Genomic DNA, 25,282 nt, shown 5'->3' on the forward strand with positions numbered 1-25,282 from the left:
TTCAATATTTGATTTACTTGAGAAAAAAAATGTAGAACAAAATCGAATTGAACTGAACTGAACTGAACTAATCTCTCGAATTCACCCCAAGTTTATGTCTATCCTTCGTGTAATTTTGTTTTGTGTAACCTCCTGGCAATTGATGACTGAGAATTAGGGGGCTGTTGAGGAAGAACACCGTGTATAGGGCTTCCCTTAGCTCAGCATGGTTTAGCAATCCGGAGGTCTTAGGGTCGAATCCCGATGGAATCCCTTTTTTTTTTTGTGCTAAGTTTTCATTTATATTACATATATTTCTGGTCAGTTTCGAACCTTTATTAGTGTTGTACTATTACCAAAAGAGGGGGAGAAAACCTACTTCAGGCCACCAGTCTTCCAGCTCTGAAGAAATTCCCTCACTGTTTTACTCATTACAAGCTGTCTCTTCAATGTATCGTCCTCGGGATTCCCGTTCATATTCCCGCACAAGCCGCACGCCTTCGACCTGAGCTCCGACGAAAGATGCACGCTAACTCCCCTCTCAGAAGACCATTCGACGAACATTCCTTTGTTCGTTGCAACTGAAATTTCCGAAGGTCCCCCTGAGTTTATCTGTACATTCTGGGGATTGTCGTGAAGATACGGCAGGGTCACATGCTCACCGAAGACGTACACAGTACCGTCTGCATCTATTTTAACTTCGACATGGTCGACGTATACGTAGACGACCGGTTGATAAGTCGCGACGTGGCTTTCTCGACGGTGTTCGACGTGCACTTCGAAACTGCCCACGCCGCTGCAGTCCCTGGTGAGAATGTAGCGAAAGTGGCCCCTCTTCCTGAAAGAATATCCGTCGAAAGTGATGAACAGGCCCCGACCATCCACTGAGCACGTATTCAGTTCTGAATGAGGGCACATGAAATAGAGCCTTGGTTGTCATTCAAAACAATATTGTATTCAATTAGTTCGTTCAATTGATTTTGTGTTCGGGTTACAGTGCACTTATGTATGAAACACTACAACGCAGAAATAAAATCAATTAATCATTCATTCATTCAATGTCAGACACACACTGACACACACAAACACAGTCACACATAGACACAGGCAAACCCACAAACACAAGCACACACACACTCACAAACAGTATCAACGTGATAATAGCCTAAATGTTGTATTGCATTATCCTGTGACGTAAGGTAGGGTCCTATATCATAAATTTTGATGAACAAAACCTAACCACGTCATCACAATGCTGAAATGATTTTATGCAAATATTTGTAACCGTATGCATGTATAGGTATAGCCCCTGCTATGTAAGTTGTGGTCCCGTTTAACAAAAATGGTATAAACGTAATAATCATGTAAATAAATATAACATACATTATTATGTAACAAATGTGTTTCCCCAAAATATTTTCTTCGACAGTCACAATCATTTGCCTATTCTTGATTTTTATGAGCATGAAATACAAATTCTTAGGTAAATTAAGTTTGTTTTTTATTATAGCTCTAAACTACTAAGAACTGTTACAATCCCTTCTCTTCCCTAAACTTCGGCCTATTAGGAATTCCCTTAAAAGTCCCCTCCTCTGATGGACGTTGTATACCCTTTCGTGCTTAGTAAAGTTCACCCGATATCTCCCGCGAACTAGCGTCCCGCGTAGTATGAACCCATGTGACTTTTGCAGAAATATTACCCTTATCAATGGTTGGTAAAACTCCCGTGTGACGCTGTACAGTAAGAAAGATATTGCGGGTAATCTCCAGGGTGAAAAGTGAGGGTCAGCATACAAACAAAGTCTTGCGGGACGTTTTCGTTCATGTGCCATGATGTGTTCTTGCACTGCAGAAGAGCAGAGTACGAGAACAATTCAATCGGGAGCTCATTTGTTAGTACATGTGTGAAAGAAATTGTTCGCTCGTCCCTCCCGTTTCATTCCCCCATGGATCTACCGGATGATCACCCGAGTGATCAGTGTGAAAGGGGTATTAGTTATCATGTCGAACCTGAGACAAAAACAAAAACTACCTGTACAGTGATCCGCGGAAGAGGCGCCGATTGTCCAGGTGGTTAGACCCCCCGGACAGGCCATGCAAGACGTGCTACCGCGATGCGGCTGGTACGAGCCCTTGGGACACGCAGTGCACGATATTATTCCCGTCTTCGAAAAGGTACCTGGCTGACACAGGGCTGCGGGATATAACGAGGGGAGATATTGGAGAGGGAAAAAGAAATCATTTCTCAGCCAGACTGACCATGATGGTACGAAGTGCACATCAAAATCGAAACAGGATTTGAAGTATTGACTTATATTAAATGACGCAAAGGACATTGAATAGATCGTTATTATACAAGAAAAAATACAAATACAAATTCAATTCAATCATAGTTTATTTCCAATCAACGAAAATCAAAACATAGTGCGAAGTATACATGTCATGAAATGATATTGTTCAAACATTTGCAGAAGATCCATGTAATATACAAGATAAGTTATATAACAACAACAATAATTAGGAGAAACAATGCATATATACTTCGTGGGCATGCGGAAAATAAATTCGATTATGGAAAATAGTGATCCACTAAAAAGCAAAGCTTGTGGGACATGGATCACTGGATGATTAATAAGGAAACATGAAAAAAAAGAATTGGTACTTTGCGAACTGGCTTACCATTATTCTTATTTCACAGCAGTGTTTGAGACAGTGTTTTGGTGGTGCAAATTACTATTAAATTTGGGCCATGGCGAATTACTGTAAACATATTTTTTTCTTGGCTTCCTTTATCGATTTTTCCTGGTCTTCATCATCATGCATTGTGATTGCGTGGGGTTTTAAGGAAATGAGTAGTTGCTTTTCGTTTGTTTTTTGATATATAAACTCGCAACAGCGATTTGGATTAATGGTTGTTTTTATTATGATATTAGTTACGTTCAGACGGTGATCCTTAAAACTTCGAGGACAAGCCCGTAGCTAAGTATGTGTCGCATGGTTTCTATCGTGACGAACGAGACCATGCGACATTTGGCGCCCAAGACTTGATTATGAGCATGTAATCCTCGAAGTTACCTTATCCTTGAAGTTAAGGATCACCGTCTGAACGTATTGTTATTATCCTCGAAACCCAACGACTCATCCTGTCTAATGTTCTAGCTAGCTGTTACAAAGCCAGCTTGAGTGAGGAGAGCCTCGAGATAGTCTTCGTGTGACTTGGTTTCAGGCAATGGGTGTTCTTTTGACTTTTCTTTGTTTGGACACTCAGCATTATTCTTATGATTATCGTCACTATTCGTGGAAAACAATGAATTGATTTAAAAAAAAATCTACAGAGTGACTCCCCGCCCCGTGTGTACACTTCTACAGGACTTGTTTCCAGTTTAAATCTCTGGTTTTTACACTAATATGACACGATTATGTGCTGTTAGAAGATTTTCCTTCCTTACACTCTCCCTATGTCGCTACTTTCCCAAACTCTCCTCTTTCTGGGCTCTTCTCCTGACAAGCAATGGTCCATGCAAGGACTACATACACATGGTGTTACCGCAAATCTCTCTCCCTCAATGTGAATGAATATCATGTTGGTTCAATCATGGACAACTCCTGGTTCTTCCCCACCTTTGCACTTTTTAGCCGTTCTGCTTCCCGCTGCGGCCGTTGAAGTTCCCTCGGGACAGCTGAGGCACTCTGTCCGGCCGTACTCGTCTTGATAAGTTCCCTCGGGACATCTCTCGCAGGTATCAGATGTCTGGTTGTGTCTTGTTCCCGGTGTGCACGGCACTTTACACACGTACACACGCAAACACACACACACACACACACACACACACACACACACACACACACATACAAACAAACACACACACAACACACACAAACGAAAGGGGACAGGAGAACAGAGATGATTCCTCTTTAATATTCAAACGGTCGGGTTCTTTAAAATCTATCTTTACGCAATAAAAGTTATGAATGTCATTATTGTTATAGAGTTTAGAATCTACAGAACAAGGATGTTCAAGAGATGGAGTCACAACAGTCTTATTCCCCTTTGATCCCATGTTCAATGCCGCCACTCAGAAATGTATCAAGCATGTGTCAAACTGGATCTGCCCTACAGATAGGAAGACAATGGATTCACGTCTCATGGCATAATGACTAGCCACTCTTTAAGGAAGATATGTCTTTATGATGTCCATCTTTTTTGCCATCCCTATGTACCATGCCTACTTATAAAAGATTAGCGGTAGATTATGGTAAAGACAGGGGCATGCAAGAATAGAATTTGGTGAAATAAAAATCAATATTACTGTCATGTGGCATGTCTGGACACGAATCTGACATATCAAATTATAAAGAATCATAGAAAACTAAACCATATAAAACCATTCCATAATCAAAGAAAATTATACTATGTAAGATTCATTGGTCGGAATAATCGCAATACAATCGCCTTTCCAGGAAGGTACAATTTCCAACGCTTCCACATTATACCAGTTCAGCTTTACACTTTTACACATATTTCTAAACGGGATTACCGGTTGTTTTATATGCTTTATCATCATAGGTGAAGTTTTCTTTCATTAACGCTTAAACAAGCAGAATATACGCGATACAGGTTAGTTTTTAAATAGAATCTTCACATTGATCAGAAAGATAGTGGCACGATCGAACCCCGGTCATTACTGAAAGGCACAAGTGCACCGTAGAAATTCTGTTGTGCGTCCACTGAAAACTGACAGCTGTTTGAAGAACTATAGCAAGTTGGAACTCTATGGTGTTAACCTCCTTGGACAAACCATACCCATGTAAAAGTACACTACAAAAAATCCGGTGTTAAATAGTGAACACCGAGCTGGTGTTAAATTTTCGGTGCTCATTTATGGTGTTAAATTAACACCTACGGGTGTCATTTCCAAATTTTAAACTGTTTTTTGAAGAGTTTCTTAGTCACTGCACCTCTTGTTGATTTTTAATTTAAACAAGACGATCAAGAATTTTACATTAAAATACTAGATTTTTGAAAAAAATGTGAAAATAAATTTACACCAAAGTAACACCAGCTGGTGTGGTCTCTTATTGAAGCTGGACGGGTGTTAAACCATTGATATTAACACCAACAAATATCAAATCAACACCATGTGGTGTCATTTTTGAATTAACACCAGTACAGTGTCAAAATAACACCAGGTACAGTGTCAAATTAACACCACGAAGTGTCAGGTGAACACTTTTCAACACCATCGCAGTGCATTTTTAACACCTGTGGGTGTGGTCCTTTATTGAAGTTTGATCGGTGTTAGATTTAACACCCGTGGTGTTAAATCTAACACCGATGTTTTTACAGTGTAATAGAAGACGATTCTGGTCTTACAGCACAAATCATTCGATGAAACCAAGCCGGGATCACAAGTAGCTGAAAAATATTCGCCGACGGTGAATGTTTCTGCGGCGGGCAATAACGGGACGTCGTCCACCGTAACAGTGAAGTTCCCGGATGTCACCAAGTCTTGTATCAACGTTACGAGGGAGTCCAAAGTTACGCGAGTATCCAAGATCGGCAGCGCTGTGGGTGCACCCTAGATAAACAGAGGTGAGCAAGCAATGTGTTATGGCTTCGTCCATATTCTCTAACATTCGGTAATCAGCTACAGTTAACTGAACACTAATCATCAGGTCGAACCCACTTCGGCTGAGAGTTTTTCTACAATGATTATTCCTCCCCAGGCTCTCTGTATCTATCCTTTGAAAAACAGAAATGCACACCTATTATAGTCAAGGGAAATGAAATGGAAACCTTATAATCTTCGTCCTCCCTTGGCTGACAAATAGATTGCCGTTATTTTCTGTTGCACTATTAACTGTCCGTTCAAGAAAAGATATAGCGCGCTGTTATAAGCGTATGCTGCCTGTTACTATGATATTTCGTTAAAATGTCAACGTCAGGACTGTTTTAGTTCACAATTTGCGCAAAAGCCAGGTGGTACTGATAGCTTAAATAGGCCTACGTCATTTTACGAAATGCACTAAACCAAACACAGTGCGTCCTGAAAACATCATGATGGCTGAATCAAGTATTGTCATGAAGTCTTGCCCCCACCACTCACTCCCCCCCCCCCTCCCCCGGTGGTTAGCCACACACATTGCAGTGGCGGATCCATAATCCATTAATCTTGTAAAGACGCCCCCTCTTTACGGAATTTTTGGATCCGCCCCTGCATTATATGCGTGTTCCATATTCCAATAGATTACCCCCTTTAAAGATGGAGATGGGTTAAGATTTTGACCCCCGATCACGGATATTTGGAAGGGAAGCCTGTGAATAGCGTACACTTATAAGCAGCGTGACATTCGTGCATTGCGTGTGGCGAATGCAAAAACAAGACCAAACCATCATGTTTGGGACCTTATTCCATGATTGTTCCGGAAAGATTTGAAGACTACTCGTAAATACGAACATTGCGGGGAAAGTACTGAAAGACCCACTAATCTAATAATTTGTCGGATTTTTTCCCGAATTGAGGCAATATATATATATATATATATATATATATATATATATATATATATATATAATTATATATATATATATATATATATATATATATATATATAAGTTTACAAAATATATTACAAAAAGCTGCATCGCTTCGGCGATCCCTCACATTTATTCCAAAGTTGATTTACATCATTTGGGTTTATGTCAGGTTAATGTGTGTGTGTGTGTGGCACACATACACACACTATAACTTCTGACCACACGAGCAAAGAGAGTTAAGGGTTTAGGACGAACACCGATCTAGGGCTTTCAATAGCTCAGTCGGTTAAGCACCGGTCTAGTAATCCGCAGGTCTCGGGTTCGAATCCCGATGAAAACCCATTTTCTTTGCTCAAAGTTTTCGCTATTTATCATTACAATTGTTTCTGGTCAGTTTTTCCTTCCTTGTTTATATATATATATATATATATATATATATATATATATATATATATATATATATATATACCGGGTGTCCCAAAAAAAGCGGAACGGTGGATTTTCAGTACCTTGCGGTCTAAAAGTTATATATCTTTTGACATCATTAGAAAGAGCATCTTCAACAGAAGACTATGATACCAAAATCAGGAAATTTGGTTCAGTACTTTTTATTCTACGCCAATTTCTGAAAATGCAGTCATTGTCAAATTTCGCCGGATTTTTGCGACTTATGAGATAATAATTTGAGTGCGACACGCGATCCCCCGGTGGTTAGCCACACACATTGCAGTGGCGGATCCATAATCCATTAATCTTGTAAAGACGCCCCCTCTTTACGGAATTTTTGGATCCGCCCCTGCATTATATGCGTGTTCCATATTCCAATAGATTACCCCCTTTAAAGATGGAGATGGGTTAAGATTTTGACCCCCGATCACGGATATTTGGAAGGGAAGCCTGTGAATAGCGTACACTTATAAGCAGCGTGACATTCGTGCATTGCGTGTGGCGAATGCAAAAACAAGACCAAACCATCATGTTTGGGACCTTATTCCATGATTGTTCCGGAAAGATTTGAAGACTACTCGTAAATACGAACATTGCGGGGAAAGTACTGAAAGACCCACTAATCTAATAATTTGTCGGATTTTTTCCCGAATTGAGGCAATATATATATATATATATATATATATATATATATATATATATATATATATATATTATATATATATATATATATATATATATATATATATATATATATAATTATATATATATATATATATATATATATATATATATATATATAAGTTTACAAAATATATTACAAAAAGCTGCATCGCTTCGGCGATCCCTCACATTTATTCCAAAGTTGATTTACATCATTTGGGTTTATGTCAGGTTAATGTGTGTGTGTGTGTGGCACACATACACACACTATAACTTCTGACCACACGAGCAAAGAGAGTTAAGGGTTTAGGACGAACACCGATCTAGGGCTTTCAATAGCTCAGTCGGTTAAGCACCGGTCTAGTAATCCGCAGGTCTCGGGTTCGAATCCCGATGAAAACCCATTTTCTTTGCTCAAAGTTTTCGCTATTTATCATTACAATTGTTTCTGGTCAGTTTTTCCTTCCTTGTTTATTATATATATATATATATATATATATATATATATATATATATATATATATATATATATATACCGGGTGTCCCAAAAAAAGCGGAACGGTGGATTTTCAGTACCTTGCGGTCTAAAAGTTATATATCTTTTGACATCATTAGAAAGAGCATCTTCAACAGAAGACTATGATACCAAAATCAGGAAATTTGGTTCAGTACTTTTTATTCTACGCCAATTTCTGAAAATGCAGTCATTGTCAAATTTCGCCGGATTTTTGCGACTTATGAGATAATAATTTGAGTGCGACACGCGATCCATAAGGTGAATATTGTGTAAGCTCGGTGATCCAAGTCAACAAATGATACAGTTTTCACATTGGGCACGGGCCAGGAAAAAAGTGTGTGTGTGTGTGTGTGTGTGTGTGTGTGTGTGTGTGTCTGTGTGTGTGTCTGTGTGTTTGTGTGCGCGCCCAATATGAAAGCGTTATCTTTTGTTGACATGGATCAACGAGCTTACACAATTCACCGTATGGAACGCGTGTCGCACCCAAATTATTATCTCATAAGTCGCAAAAAATTGAAAATGACTGCATTTACTGAAATTGGCGTAGAATAAAAAGTACTGAACCAAATTTAATGATTTTGGTATCATGGTCTTCTGTGGAAGATGTTCTTTCTAATGATGTCAAAAAATATATCACTTTTAGAACGCAAGGTATTAGTACTGAAAATCCACCGTTCCGCGCTTTTTTGGGGACACCCGGTATATATATATATATATATATATATATATATATATATATATATATATCTTTATATCGGGAGCGCGCATGCAATCAAGTTCGTTAACAGTTGCAATCAAATTCGTAAACAGTTTTCATTGTCGCAGTTTTTCTTGCCACAACTTGTGGCATATAAATTTTGAGCATATTCAAAATTTCTTTGCGACAAAAAAAAAAACATGTTTGCGGCAATGAAACTATTTGAGAATTTTATTGCAACTGTTTACAAACACTGACGAAACCTAAAATTACCTACGTTCGCAAACATTCACCGCTCAGTGAGATACCCCCTTAACGACACCCCTTCTTAGCCGTTACAATATACATCGATATAAAGTTTAATCTCATCCGAGCAAATAGTTTACTTCATAAAACCTGCTGAAGTACCTTTTCCACGTCTGCGTAATGTGTGTTTGACGTCACAGATGGCGTGAAGGTCAATGTTAATATGTCATCAGTGTTCGCCTGTCGTCTGCGTCGATTGTGTTGACCACACGTGATATTCAGATCCCCAAAATCGCAGACGACGTGAGGACCACAGGACGTGTTAGTTGTTACAAGTTCCGACAACAAACCGTGGAAGTATTCCCCAAATTTTGCCGTAATAATATCCAAAGACACAGGATTACATTTGCCCCGGTAAAACTGGATCGACAGCCGAATTTGCACTGTCCTGTCCTGCGGTTCTGGTAAAAACAGAAAATCGAAGCATTTCAAATTAGTGAAGAAGTAGTTTGGTTCTCATGTGGTTTCATACTACAGGCCTAAATCATTTCACTTTTGAAACTGAGTGTCAGTTTTTCGTTAAAAGTATTTAAGAAAGGATTAAAAGTGATCGTGATTCTTTTCTGATATCGTTGTAATAGATTTTGGGAATTTCTCATTACATCACATCACACTTTTGCTTGGTTTTTTTTTTTTTTCATTTTGAGTAGTCAAACATCGAATTGCCTTGGTAATAAAAAATGCCATACACATAATAGTACTACTTGTATTCGTAGGCTTGATTGAATATTATTCTATTAACCCTAACAAGGCCGGCCTAATAAGGCCGGCCAGCACCAGGGTGCTGAATCCGCCCCCACTCCCGACATTTCGCGCAATAATTCTGCAACGCGAAAAAATCTCGTCATGAGGCTTCTCGACATTTTACTTTCAAGTCTCGCGCAACTTTTGAGACCAAATTTGCAACGTCCGCGAGTACCGTTATAAAGCCACGCCCATTTTCATAACGGCATGTCACCCCAAAATGGGGCGTAATTTTGTGATTTTTTGTACATTTCCCATATTGAAAACAGCTCTGTCATTAAACTCATAAAAAACTGACTATCTTCACTATTCATCACTTTTTCTGCTAATTATGGTAGAAAAGTGGTCCATGACAATTTCCATGAAAAAAGAGCAAAAACAAAACAAAACAAAAGTCAAAAAACAAAGAAATTCAAAAGAATTTAAATGACTTTTGGAAGTTTTCATGAAGTACAATTTATTGTTGAGTATGTTAAAACAGATATACAAACCAAAAACAGACTCTCAATGCTTTTAATTAGACTTTGATAGTGTATATTCAGATGTTGGGCTTAATTTGCGTAATTAATTGCTTAAAAATTATTTCTTTTTTTCGTTTCAAAAATTGTAAGGCACAATCTTGTAGATTACGACGTGGGTGTCGTCCGTGCCAAATTTTGTCGCGATTGCGCGCGCCACTGATGGCCGAGATCTGGGGGGGGGGGGGGGGGGGGTCACAATTTGGCATAGTTAAAGAAGTCCGGCCTGTTTAGGGTTAAGTGGATGAGAATTCAATAAAAATCGAAAATGCATATTGGTAGGTAAAAATAAAACCTTACAGCCACTTGAAACAGGTGAATGGTACTCGCAAAAAAAAATACATTGTACATTGTTTGGTAATACAGTAGATAGTATGTTTTCATCTATTCGAAAGAAATAATAAAAACATAGAATAATGTCTTCATTTATTTTCATATCTTCTGTATCAAGCTTGAAATCAAACAAGGGATGCTGGTCCCATAGTCACGTTAACGAGAGTTAACAAACGTTATTTTAGATTTGATAACATACCTCATTTAACATCTGAACATGGCATGCCTACAGATGTTATCCTAGGGTTTTCTGTTCATGATGGTAATTATTGTGTGTATGTGTGTATGTGTGCATATTTGTATGTGTTTCTTTCTTTCTCTCTCTCTCTCTCTCTCTCTCTTCTCTGGTCAATTGTTTTCATGATTGGAATGCAAGGTGTTGAAATATTAAGTTTAATTTCAGTATTTAATAAAGCATTATCTAGGCAAGAAAGGTAGTACCTCCTGGGTAGAACAATGCTTTTATTTGCGTCAAAAATTGTGATTTTCTGTTTTGTAATAATATATTTGCATTAATTTGAATGCGTCAATAAATACAGATTTTTTGGGGGAAAGGGAAATAAGAGAGGGTAAAGGAAACGTGACAAACAATAGAGCACAACCGGGGCTTGGAGGGGCAGCTGTGGAGAGCTGGAGTGGATTTGTTCGGTTTACGTATAACATGACCTCCATCCTGTTTTTGCTGTACATTTGTTGTTGGTTTTTTTTCTATGTCAGCTGATATCAATCGGACAAAATGAGATGCTATTCGCTTATGTTATGATGTTATGATGTTATGAATTCTATTTCTGTTTAAAAAAAAAGCACACAGGAAGGATTTTTTTTTTGTTCAAATTATGCTACTTTGTTACAGCAATACTAATTCATAATAATGATTTTGACTCATAAATTTTGAACCCAACATTTGTACATCTACTTTAACAATCTTTATCTACTTTTATTCCACTGTAATGAAGCGTTTTTGTTCACACTACATTAAAGTGTCACTTTAAATTCACTTTTAAATATCAAATGAATTGGCCCATGTTTTGAACTAGTCTAAGGAAAATGCAATACTGTAACATTAATAGTACTGATATGCAAGACAGTCGTGAATTACCAAAAAAGTTTGGTAACTGTGTTACTACAAGATCGCACTGAACTACAGTCAACATCCGTTTCTCTGTAAAGTGCAATGGTATTTTAATTGATAAGATTATATTCGGATTGTCTGGTATTCTAATAGTGCTCTTTCTGAAAATCATGCTTGGTACACACACACACCACACACACACACACACACACACACACACACACACACACAAAATAAGGAAGTATTTTTTGTATTTTTTTTCAGCTGAATTGGTACTAGAAATATCTTACGTGAACAGTCTGGCCACGGCATATGAGCTGGTGTACCGGTTGATGCAGCCAGCCAGCTCCCCTGGCTACAGTTGTAATACCGTTCCGGTTTCGCCACAAATCTGTATTTGCTGTTGCAAAACATCTTGCAAATCTGTCCTCCGAGTTGCTGCGTGCAGGCTATGGCCCCGTTGAGTGGTGGTGGAAAGGGCTGGCATGAATACTCTTGAGGTTGCAAAAACAGGAGGCAAAGCGAAGGTTTTTCACGAACGACTGGTATTTTGCAATAAGTAGGCCTATTGCCAATGTTCAAGTACACGTTCAGGGTTTGTCCCTCCCCCCCCCCTCTCTCTCTCTCTCTCTCTCTCATTTCAGTGCATAGAACTATGAGAAGAATCCACTCATAACTACACTGTTGTGATTTGTTACTCTCATAAATTCCTGGGGTTATACGTGTGATCTGATTTCTAAAGATTTTCCTTTTTCTCGCACACAACAATTCTGTTGTCAACTTCAATATCATCAGCATTTGTTTTTTTTTTCCACGGTACTGAAATTTTATTCAGCCTAAATCCAATTTATTTAATAATATTATATACAATTTACAGGTTAGCATGTCCAGGGAAGATGATTACATGTTACAAGGCTGTCAACCTCACAACAATAATGATAAATAAATGACACGATATAAACAGATATGATATACGCATCTAACCCTATACATATATATATATATATATATATATATATATATATATCTATATCGTCAGAGAGAAAGAGATAGAGCGAGAGAAGTGCAGCCATGTTGTGTTGTTTTATGTATGTCAGTGAGTCTTCTTATGTATTGCTTCTATACAGCCCTGATGAAGGTCTAAAGAAAAGACCGAAAGCTTGGCGATAAACCACGTTGAACTTGCTACGTCCGTTGAATGCTTCATCTTCTCACACTGTTTATATGTATATATATATATATATATATATATATATATATATATATATATATTTATATCTGTAATTCAACTGTAAAGATATAGAATTCGGCGAAGAGTAGATAAACTCCTATGAGTTTTACTTACCACCGACGCTCACGGTAAACTCGCACGTCTGCTTGTTCTGGGACGGATCAATCGCTGTGTATAAGATCTCATGCTCGCCAATCGGAAACGCTGAACCGGAAGCGTTCTCAGGAGGGGTAATGATCACGTTACCGGAATTATCTTCAAACACTGGGTCATTCCAAGTGACGATGGCAGTGGGTAACGCAGTCTGCTCGTTGATGTCATCTGGACAGTTCTGGACTCTGGGGTTTTCTTGATCTGTGTTACCATTGTTACGGGAAAGATTACAAAGTTATCCCTTCACATGATATAAATATAAAACTACAGGGTCCCATTTCATGAAAGATATTAGGATGGCAACTCTTGCTGAAATGGCAACTTCCAACAGCAACAGCCAATCAGAACGCTGGGTTCTTGTTGTTACAATTATAATTGCCATTTCAGCAAGAGTTGTTTCACATCAACTTTTTATGAAATGGGGACCAGAACAACGACGGCAATGTCATTAGTTGTGACACATATTACAGCAATTTATACAACATGTAAAAATATTCTTCCTACCAGATTGTCCGACTGCTAATTACGTGGTATCGCTAAGAGGTACTATTACCATGATTACATGCTTACATTTTTCGTCTTCACCTTGTTGTATAAAGCATTGTATCTTATACACCTCGGCTGTTCTTAGTTTAGACGAATCAATAAAAGACTTTGGAAATATTTCAATCCTGAATGAAGATTCGTAACAACTAAGAATTCGGAATGCAAATCAACTCTATTGTTTTGAGACGGATCAGTCGTTGTGTATTATGGACATTTTTTTTCCATGAAAATCTGCGAGAACTACACTCAGTGGCATAATACAACTTGAGGATTTCACAACTGATTATGCATTTATTGCCTCACAAAATACAACAGCAATCCCATCGAATGAGTTTTCGTTACAATCTGTAGACAACAAAAGATCAACTGGTGCACCCTCAATAATAGATGTTTGCGAATACACACTGTGAGTGATTAAGACTCGAGCATTACCTGTGATTTCCACTGTGAAGTTGCACTGGGCGGTGAGCCCCGCCATGTCAGTCGCAACGTATGTTACCACAGTGAGGCCGATATGGAAGTGGTGCGGCGGGTTGTGGCTCCCGACAAGATCCGGCCTTATGCCGCTATTGTCAGTCGGCACTGGTACCGTCCAGTTTACTTCTCGTGTCGGCATTAAGTCATCGGTGGTGTCATTGATACTGCTAGGGCACCTCACTTCAGGAGGCAAGTTATCTATGCATAGGAAAATGATATGAATCTCTCAGTGGGCCATAAGATTTTTTTTGTGCAATTGGAAGTATATGGCTTAGAACTGACGTACATGTCACAAAAAACACACATTGCACATGAGCAGAGAATTAGTGTCCGGGATTTTGAAATACTCTTTGCTCATCCCTGCTAATTGGAATGGTTTATTGAACACGTGAATTGCAGTCTTTGGATTGCAAAATTTCTCACGACTATGCAAAGGAAAGCATGTACACATACAAATTTAACGTTCAATGATGCAATTACAGATGCAATCAAGGAAAAAATCATTATACATAAGGTAAAATTAATAATAGATATGAATACCTTGACTCTCATTAAGAGCAACGAGGGGAGCGAATACAGAATTCTGTCAATCAGTCAGTCAATCAATCTTTAAATCAATCAGTCAGTCACCAATAAATCAATCAATCAATCAATCAATCAATCATTAATTCACTCATTCAATCAATCAACCAATCATTCAATCATTCAATCAATCAATCAATCAATCAATCAATCATTCATTCACTCATTCACCAATCAATCAATCGATCATTCAATCAATCAATCAATCAATCAATCAAGCAATCAATTGATTGAATGATCAGTGGCTCTCAAAAGTCTTACCTTCACATGCGATCGGAGGAATGCTGAACCAAGTTCCATCTGCAAGACACGTCGTGTTGATGACAGCCTCTTCAGTGCCGTTCAGTGTGTAGCCGGTCTGACAACCATAGGAACAAACTTGGCCGTACTTGGGAGAGCTCTGGCAGACCACTGGTCTAATGGTCATCGGAGATGTAACGGTGAGCCCTTGGCAGGATATCTCTGAGAGACCAGAGAAAGGAGGGAGGGGGAGAGGTAGGTAAGATATGTATCGTATCAGTGTATAGGGAAAATCATGCCTTAAGAGGCTTGCAAAGTCCACTGAAAATGCAAGTACAAGCAACTTTCTCTAGACACTCATCCAATGAATATGCAACGATGTTCCAACACCTTGTCTACACACATTGGCCAGATCAACATTCCAAAACGTATCCTTTCCTATGCTCACATTGAGCTTTTATCCATTTGTACTCCTTAGTAGAAAGTTTCTCTATAGACAAAACACATGGCTATTGGACAAAAGTCCTGGGATAGGCTATAGCCTCTTGCAAAGGCAGCTCGCAATAGACTCGCGCACATGGAGCAAATGGTGGACGTCCACAAGGCGTCTGCAAATCATTCCGAGCTGCCTTTGCAAAAGGCTAGGGATAAGCTCGAACTCAAGTCCAATGATCATCGATCAAGGGTATAAACCATAAGGTTCGCAAGCTCCATTTCTCCAGAAGTGTGATATGATAAAAAAAGTCCTTTAGCCCTGAACCCTAAAATATACAAGAGAAAAGCGGTATGATTTGAATGTACTGGCCATACGTTTGGCTTTTGGGGAAAATGAAAGAAACAATACAACGTTTTGCACAACTTTTACTACAGTACTTCCAACAAAGATCGTAATTATCACTCCTCACTTTGGCAAGCACCGAGCGGGCCGTCCCATTCGGCAGTGGTAAACGGGACCATCTCCCGACAGGTGGTGGTATTGACTCCTGAAGCCTCCAGCTGGTACTCCTCGTCACACCTCAAGGTACACGCTGTCCCGATGCTATTATCATTCGTGTCGCAGTCACTTTCACCGTTCTCCGGCTTGGGTAAGGCGCTGCAAGTTATTTCTGCTCGAGTTTGGCCACAAAAGAACAGTTACAGAGATGAGCATGAATCAAGGGTATAATGCATTTCTGTTTTTGATGTCACACTAATATCGGGTTTTGAAAAGACTTCAATATACGCACATTTTCACTAAAGACTATGAGGATACTCCAATAAATGGTAATTCTTCCAACGTGAAGTCAGATTAACGATACGTATTTTATTTAGTTTACAATGTGAGTATTTCTTACACGAACGAGATTGAGTAAGCGCCTGCCGAATTTGATGCTATCTGACGTATCTATCACTACTTGACGGTGCATTCAACTGTAAAAGTATAATCAATCTGTCTGTAGCAAGGGTTGACAAGATGGATATTTGGAAGGCTTACATTTTTTTTTCAATTTCAAGAAACATATCTTATATGCAACTTAAGTAAAATGTGATTGCATTTCGAGGGTTCTACTGTCCTTGCTTGCTTTAAATAATCAGTATATTGTTGTCACAATGTGACGTAATAATAAGTCAATTCCACCTATATACGTAGATAGTACCACAACCATCGTGAAGAAACATTTTCAGCTGTACACTCACTCTCACACGTAGGGGGCGTGGCCGACCATTCCCCGGTTTCCAGGCAACGGGAACTCGTGTCTCCACCCACGATCCGGTATCCCTGTTTGCACTGAAACGTATACACAGGTGCTGTCGAATGTGTTTTGGCAGTCGGGAGGTATCATCAGTATTGATGCGTCGTTGACGGTAATATTGAACGCTGGGCACTCAACAACTTAGCAGAAAACATTCGATAAGACAGAAAAAATATATTTTACCCTACAAATCTGGCAATCATCGACAAAGCATGTCCCAATTTGACTGTAAATGCACTTGTTTGTTTAGGTGGCGACCCGGTGGATTCGAGTCTAGCGCTGAATCTGATTAGATGTTACAAGGCTATCAACCCACAATACTGATGATAATAGAAATGAATGAATCACAAGATGGAAATAAACATTACATAGAAATTACACACATTCACATGAATATATATATATATATATATATATATATATATATATATATATATCATATGATTATGTATGTTTATATTTACATGGTATGCGTATATATTTGAAGATTCAACTATATCATAGATCTATAACAAGTTTTGGCAGGTGGGATATGTGAAGGCTTACTTCTTTGTTTCAAGAAACGTAAATTATATCGAGTAAAACACAATTGTCCCTTCGATGGCTTGATTTTCCTTGCTTGCTCTAAATAATCAACATTTCCTATTATAGTAACAATGTGACATTATGATTGCTCTAAATAATCAACATTTCCTAGTAACAATGTGACATTATGATTGGTCAATTTCAGTTAGATAGAAAACAACAACCATCATGAAGAAACATTTTCAGCTGTACACTTACTCTCACACGTAGGGGGCGTGGCCGACCATTCTCCGGTTTCCAGGCAACGGGAACTCGTGTCTCCACCCACGATCCGGTATCCCTGTTTGCACTGAAACGTACAGGTGCTGTCGAATGTGTTCTGGCAGTCGGGAGGTATCATCATTATGGATGTGTCGTTGACGGTAATATTGAACGCTGGGCACTCAACAGCTGAGCAGAAAACGTTAATAAGAAAAAAAAATAGAATATTATCTTACAAATCTCCGATTTATACAAAGCAGATATGTCACCATCTGAGTATTTCCCTCGTATTCTTTTTTTTTTTTCTTTGTGGTCATGTGCGGAAATCTACTATCTATCACACACATTGTGTGTGCAATACCCATGCACATATTACTAGACACTTTGACTGATTTCACAGCAGACTAACAGGCTATGTAATATTAGTAAGCCTTAATATCTTTCTTTTTATAATCAGGTATATTTTCACCAATAAGACATTATCACGCATAATTAAGATTATGAAAGGCTCTTGAACAGTAACATTGTGATACTTTTGCATCTCGATGTCTTCGGTTCTAACAGCAAAAGTCAGGGGCAGGACATTTGCTCTTGCGACAATTGCTCTGGTCTTATTTTCTCCAAGGACTTAGGATAGGGTAAAGGTTGTAATAGGGTTTCAGGTTTAGTTTGACACGAGGATTAGATTAGGGTTAGGGCTGTGTTTAAGGGTAGGATTTACATGTTTGGCTTCGCGGGCAGATATTTCATGGGATCAGTTATACTGTCGCAGGAGCAAATGTCATGGAACCAGAAAAGTCATTCCATGTACAAAATCAAATTTTGAACAAATTAGACCAAAATAATGATAGAAGGAAACTCACGTTGGCAGCTGCTTCCGTTAATACCGGTGTTCTCTACGTAACCCGGGTCACACTCGCAGTCCATGCTGTCCGTGCTGGCTGTGGAGACTGTTGAGGAGAGGGGTGGGCACGGGGTACACGGATGGTTGCCATACGACGACTTGTACGTACCCTGCGGGCAAGCTAAAGAGAGCGCCACCAATTGTTATCGTGTTTACCGCGCATGTGCGTTACTTTTGCGCCTATATTTTGTTTGTTTGTTTGTTTGTTTGTGTGTGTGTGCCTTAACGATAAAAAACATGGGTATTTTGCATGTTGTGTAAGCAAAATATATATAAGGAGTGAAGATTAAAAAAATGATGAAACGGATGTTTTGCAAGCCAATGGAGTTGTTATATATGTGACCCTGCACCTCAAAACAAACAAAAAGTCGCCAGACATGAATTTTTAGTTAAGACCATTCTAAAAGAACAGACTTTAAGCTTTAAAGTGATGCATTACTCAAATCAAATTGACTTTCCTAACCTATCTAAATATTGGAAAGAAAGCACAAACTCAGGAAAAGTGTGAACTGAGAAAAGAGGCTCTGAAGTACAGTGTCTATTCAAGCGCTTAATCTTTACCAAGCAGTAGCACTATTCTTTCAAAAGTTATTAGAGTTGAAAGTGAAGAGTGTGGACAAGGTTTTTCAGAAATGAAAAAGGGATTCTAAAGACACACCTAATCACACTATTCTACCACAAATGTTCGAGATAAACTGCTAAAAAAACACACTTTCCTGCCCGTTTTATGATACCAAATTTTAGCATAATGTAAAAGAAGACCCGCTCTTTCAGAAAATATGAAAAAGTCAAGTTCGGCTAGGTTGACCCATTTCACTTGTTTTCAGTCCTCACGCAAAATCAGTGTGTGCGACTTTATGTTCGTTTTGAGGTGCACTGTCACAATATTATATAAAAAAACCCTACGTATGATAAGACCTATGTAGGCCTAACTCATACATACTTATTAGATTATTGTACTTACGAACACACGCTCAAACATTATAGAGCACATTATATAATAATATGGTGTGTGTGTGTGTGTGTGCGCGCGCGAGCGCGAGTGTATATAATACATAAAAAATGCATAATATTCTTATAAGACTAGCAAAAACAACCCACCCCTCTCCTCCTCTCCCACTCTCTCTCTCTCTCTCTCTCTCTCTCTCTTTATCTCTCAAACAACCAACGAAATTCTTTTAGGAATAAAGAATTTCAGTCTGGTAAGAACTTTATAATTTCCATCAAGTGAATGTTTAGAGATCTCGTGCACTTTCAAGCAAATAGATGTATACCGTCCCAAGTCTGATGACGTAGTAAACATTATTCGCACATTTTTCTTACCATTGCAGTCAAAGCCGTCCCCGGTGTATCCAGGTTCGCAGGTGCATGCGATTGAGCCGCTCTCCGTAGCGCATGAACACGCAGCATTCTGACCGCAACAGTTCCCCACACCGCGACATTGGGTGCTGCTGCCGTTCTGGTAACACTGCGCTCTTGCCATCGTTTCGTAGAGGACGTCGTTATTGACATCTTCGAACAAAGCAAAACTAAAATTGATGAATGAATGGAAACTTCTTTGAGTATTACCAACTACATTCTCACACGCGACAAGCTACAAAACTGGTCAACTGTCAGAGATAAATATACCTCTTCAAATTTTTGCGACAATAAACATACGAGGTGATCACACAAACATGCATGATACAACTAATCATTGTCTTTACGAAGGTTTAGAGCACATTAATCTTTGCTCCTGCAACAATATTGCTCCCAACAAACATCTGCCCGCAAGGCCTAGCATTGATTCTACCCTCAAACATAACCCTAATCCTAATCCTCATCCTCATCTCAAACTAAACCTAAAGCCCTTTCACAACCCCAACCCTTTGTATGAGGAGAAAATACAACCGGGGCAATATGTCACAGGAGCAAAACAATGTCGTGTCACCCGAAAATCGACACACACGCGGTACAAGACCCTTTTTGTCCCTAACACCTTCTTCTCTTATTCATTGTTGACAGTTTTCTTAAAATTTAACCAAAAGTGTGCATTAGACCGTTGAATTTCCTAGCTATTTATGTTTATTATCTATTTATAAAATATTATCTATTCTATCTCTTTGCAAGTCACTCTTCCTCTCTATTTTTTTTTCTCGCTTTATATGCATTAAGGGCTGCAAACGATTCAAGCTACAGAAATACCACGAGTTGATTATTCTATTGTCCAGAATATTTACGTTTCTCACTGTTTTATTTAAAATTTTCTTAATTATTCCCCTAAAACTGTGTGCCCGATCGTTGAATATAAAATCCAAAAGCTCCCTCTTGTGTGTGTGTGTGTGTGTGTGTAGGAAGGGGGGAGGGGATACCCCTCCCGCACTTTCGCTTACATCCCCCTCAATACACAACATGGTTCTTGCTTCCCCCCCCCCCCTCCTCAAAAAAAAAAAATATATATATATATATATATTATACTGTACGTGTACGGCCACGCTCAACATGATAAATTCACCATAAAGATACAACCCTATTTGTGACACTTAAAGTACCTATGAAAATTCTCATCTAGAGAGGAAATAAAAAAAAAATCAAACCTAATGCTTTAATTTTACAAACTAGCTAGGGTTATGATAGAAATGATACCTTGCCCGAGGGCAGAGCCATACGAGGACATGTCCCCGAAATCGTTGAGCCAGAACACGTAGTCCACGGATGTCGCGATGCTAAACAGCTCGAAGTAGCTCACGATCGTTCCCACGCCAATTGAGAAAATGACCACGCCTTCTCCCCTGATTGTCCTGGCGATCGGACCTGGTCGATCGCCCACGGTGGACACGCCATCGGATAGAAGAATGATGACTCTAGTACAGGACGGGATACAGGAAAGGGTACAAAAGGAACAACATCCGTGTACTTGCAGCAGGAAGCTATTCCCACATCATTGCAAGTTTACAATAATGATGTTCACACCAATAACTTACACCGAGCAATTAACGTATTCATTGCTCTTATCAGGAAACGACAACTTCGATGGCGCTCACACCATCCTGTATACAGCACCTCAGCCCAGTATTGGGAACACAATGGCGTATAATCACAAAACGAATCCGCATCAAATTTTACAACCGCTCATCAGATGGAACCGAACAAACATGTGCATTATTTCTTGTTTCTGCAAAGCAGTGATAGAATGTTGATTGAATTCTCCGTAGTCTATAGAGTAAGGGTATCATGAAAATCAGTACCATTGAGACTACAGGCCTACTTCACGTATTTCAACGTTTGTTATCGATGTGGACCGACATTTTATGAAATGTTTAGGAGAACACAGTTCTAAGAGGAATTCAAAGTTAATATGATGAAAACCGGTTTTGAAATGGCTGATATATCCAAAAACAACGTTAAACAAAGCGATCCTAATGAAAGGTGGGTTCCACCTTTTATATCATGATCGCTCATCGTTGTGAATTAACGTCTCAGCTATTTCAAAACCGATTTTCATCAAATAAACTTCGAATTCCTCTTAGACTTACATGCTCTTTCATTTTTCATAATATGTTTCTCATTATCTCATAAAAATGGTTGGAAACCTGAAGTCCTATCTCAACCAAAACTATATGTCATTCCTTTAAGCCTCGTGTTGTAACGTCGAGCTCGATCGTGGGGTGTTCTTACCTATAGGCCCGAATTCACGAAGGTGGTACAAATGAAACCATGGTTTAAACCATGGACAAAAACCATGGAGCACCAAGTGTCGCATGGAATATTTCGTTACGAAATCGGTCATTTCGTCGCTGAAATGATTATTTTATAACGAAATGACAACATTTTGCAACTAAATGAACATTTCGTCTACGAAATGATAATTTCGTTAACGAAACGGTCAATTTGTCGACGAAAATAAATGACCAATTTCGTAACGAAATATTCCGTGCGACACTTGGCGCTCCATGGTTTTTGTCCATGGTTTAAACCATGGTTTCATTTGTACCACCTTCGTGAATTCGAGCCATAGTGTCGAATTCAATAATAGCCCTATTTGCCTAGTGTCGAGCTCATAGACTGTATGACTTGTGGGCTGTATGAGTAATGGACCTTTTTTTTTTTTCAATGTCGAACTCTTGGGATGTTTGATTCGTGGGTGTCGGTCTCGTGGGATAACAATAACGTGGCACGCAGAGGATTGTGGTACTTACCCCTGAGCGTTTGGTCGCCCAGCTCGTAAAACCGTCCGAGCAGTGAGCAAAGCACCGCCCGTACAGGTTGTTCCTGGCGTATCGGCTACCCTATCCAAGTTTCGGGCCAGGTTACACTTGTTCCTTCCACTGGAAGGCGAGATATAATCTATGTAGGTTTCCATGTTGTTGCAATGCGAGTAAGATATAACAGAAATGCGAGTGGCGTTGTTAGACGAGCTGAAATGAGTCGATGTCAGGCGAAAGAATTCCACCGCTCGACTGTAATACTCCGGCCTCATGCTCCCCGAGGCGTCGAGCAGAAACACGACGTCAATTTCGGAGTTCGAGCTAAACGTGGCGTCGATCTGTCTTTTAAAGTTGTCCATTGGCGTTGAACCCTGTCCACAGGACGACTTCAGCAGCTGACAAACGTAGCAGAGCATGAATACTGACACTACTCTTTTCATTGTTATTTCGATGGATTTCTCTGTTATTGGTAGAGCGTATAGTCTGCTGCGATATCTAGTGAAAGGGTTCCTCACTTTCAAACTGGGACTTTTTCCAATGTGGCTACAGTAATTGAGATTATGCACCCTATTAGCTACGAACAACCATCCAATGCGGCAGGCCTGGAATCGAGTCTTGAACACATTCGATCTTATATTAACATCCTAGAATACGATGAATGACCTCTCAAAGCGCAACTGAGCGCAGTGCATATCTTCTCGGGGTGTATAAGGATTCCAAACGCCGATTATGATTATTCTCCGATACTGTCCTCCGAACATGTTATAGTTGTATCAAAGTAGCTTGGACTCTGTCCAACAGTTTTCGATACGTGGGAGGAGTAATTCAACTTGAGGCAGCAGTGGTAAATGAGCGTCACCTAGATGATGACATCATAATCGCTGTTCCATATACGACTGGTCATGATCATGTTTGCTAGCGAATCGTCCACGATTGGTCATGATTACATCCAATTGTTCTTAAACCGTCAACCCGCTGGCGCCGCCATACTTTTCCGGGTCGTGCACTGCAAAAAGTCCGGGTCCGGTGTTAAATACGAAACACCGAGATAGTGTTAAATTGTCAGTGCTTATTTATGGTGTTAGATTAACACCTCTGGGTGTCATTTCAAAATATAAATTGTTTTTTTTTAATAGTTTCGTTGTTACTGTTCTTGTTGATTCTGAACCTCAACAAGACAATCAAGAATTTTCCGAGAAAGTGCTTGATTTTTTAAATAAAAAAAATGTAAACACATTTACACGACATGCAGTAACATTAGTTGGTGTTGTCTCCTATTGAAGAAGGACGGGTGTTATACCATTGACATTAACACCAGCAATATCACATCAACACCATGCGGTGTCATTGTTGAATTAAAACCAGCGCAGTGTCAAAATATCACCATCTACAATGTCAAATTAACATCACGAAGTGCCAGGTAAACAATTTCAACACCCACCATCACAACATACTTTCTACACCTGTGGGTGTGGTTCTCTATTGACACTTGATCAATGTTAGATTTAACACCCATGGCGTTAAATCTAACACCGATGTTTTTGCAGTGTGTGTCGTTTTGACCATGCAGAGCTGATGGTTTTGCAAGTGTGACACGCACGCGTGCGTGCACACACTCGTACACATCAATTTGAAATCATCCATAAGTAAAGCACGGATGATAATGATATATTTGTAATGACGTTTGTGGTGTGAACATTATTTCGATTTTGTATATTAAAATTCACCACGTCTTGATGCACAGGACGTTTCACATCAAACAAGCACAGCAAGTGCTACATCTTTCTGGTGCGTGTCCCGTGTTATACCAAACACTTCATCAGTGATGACATGGTGTTATTTAATATAATGTCTACCCTTGTTTATCAAATTTTATTCCGGTTTAATTTCTCCACATTCATCTCAGTTAGAAATCTTGGCGTTGTTCTTACTAACCATTTTTATCTTAATACAAACATTTTCAAGACAAATATAGTGAACATTAATACTATCTTGACGATATGAACACTCAGCACCTGAATATGTAATTCATGTAATTAAATTGGTTAATATGAAATCCATACGTTTCATTTTATTTTCTCACATTTTGGACTTATTCATAACTTAGGCCTATGTCCTAACGCGTATAGAAACGCTGTATCAAGCTTGAGTAAATATGTCATTATGATAATTGTTAGCACTGTATAGCTGTCAAAGCCTGGGCCTGAGATTTGATTCACCTGCATTCAAAAGCATTTTGAACTGTTGTTCTTTTGCTATCGAGACATTATAGACGACAGCAATAGCAATTCAACACTTAATTTCAGGGCTAACCGGCAGATGAGATGTTTAGGCATGAGATCAGGTTCTAATTAAGTTGGAGTTATAGATAAATGGCCGGAAATTCATGATACATCTCGATCTCTTTGTATGTCAGACAGAATATTGCTTATTCCAATTATGCGTGTTGGTTGGTAAGCAATTATTATACTAAATTTCAACACTGACTGCTGAAAAGCAACATGCTCTATAGAAGGAGGAATGTGTTGTCCATACCAGCAGTTGTTGGGTATGATTTGAATATTATTTGACTGCGGTACGATTGTATTGAAGGCAAACTAAAGTGTTGTTCTGTCGTTTTAATCATGGA

General features: G+C 39.1%; 1 protein-coding gene across 1 annotated transcript; it reads right to left on the minus strand.

The window, feature by feature from the left end:
• Positions 1-354: 354 nt before the first annotated feature.
• LOC139729376 (sushi, von Willebrand factor type A, EGF and pentraxin domain-containing protein 1-like) lies at positions 355-23,093 on the minus strand. The gene is made up of 12 exons (XM_071640303.1): positions 22,645-23,093; positions 21,092-21,309; positions 19,790-19,978; positions 18,426-18,512; positions 17,560-17,751; positions 16,721-16,831; positions 15,949-16,149; positions 15,065-15,265; positions 14,177-14,419; positions 13,160-13,399; positions 12,105-12,308; positions 355-881 (listed from the first exon to the last, which is right to left on the minus strand). Exons 1-12 carry the CDS (start codon positions 23,091-23,093, stop codon positions 355-357), a joined length of 2,862 nt encoding a protein of 953 aa, XP_071496404.1.
• Positions 23,094-25,282: the final 2,189 nt, after the last annotated feature.

This window comes from Diadema antillarum, unplaced genomic scaffold, assembly GCF_040938485.1.
Source record: "Diadema antillarum isolate AM-2024a unplaced genomic scaffold, OU_Dant_1.0 seq00000235_RagTag, whole genome shotgun sequence".
In the NCBI taxonomy this organism is placed as follows: domain Eukaryota; kingdom Metazoa; phylum Echinodermata; class Echinoidea; order Diadematoida; family Diadematidae; genus Diadema; species Diadema antillarum.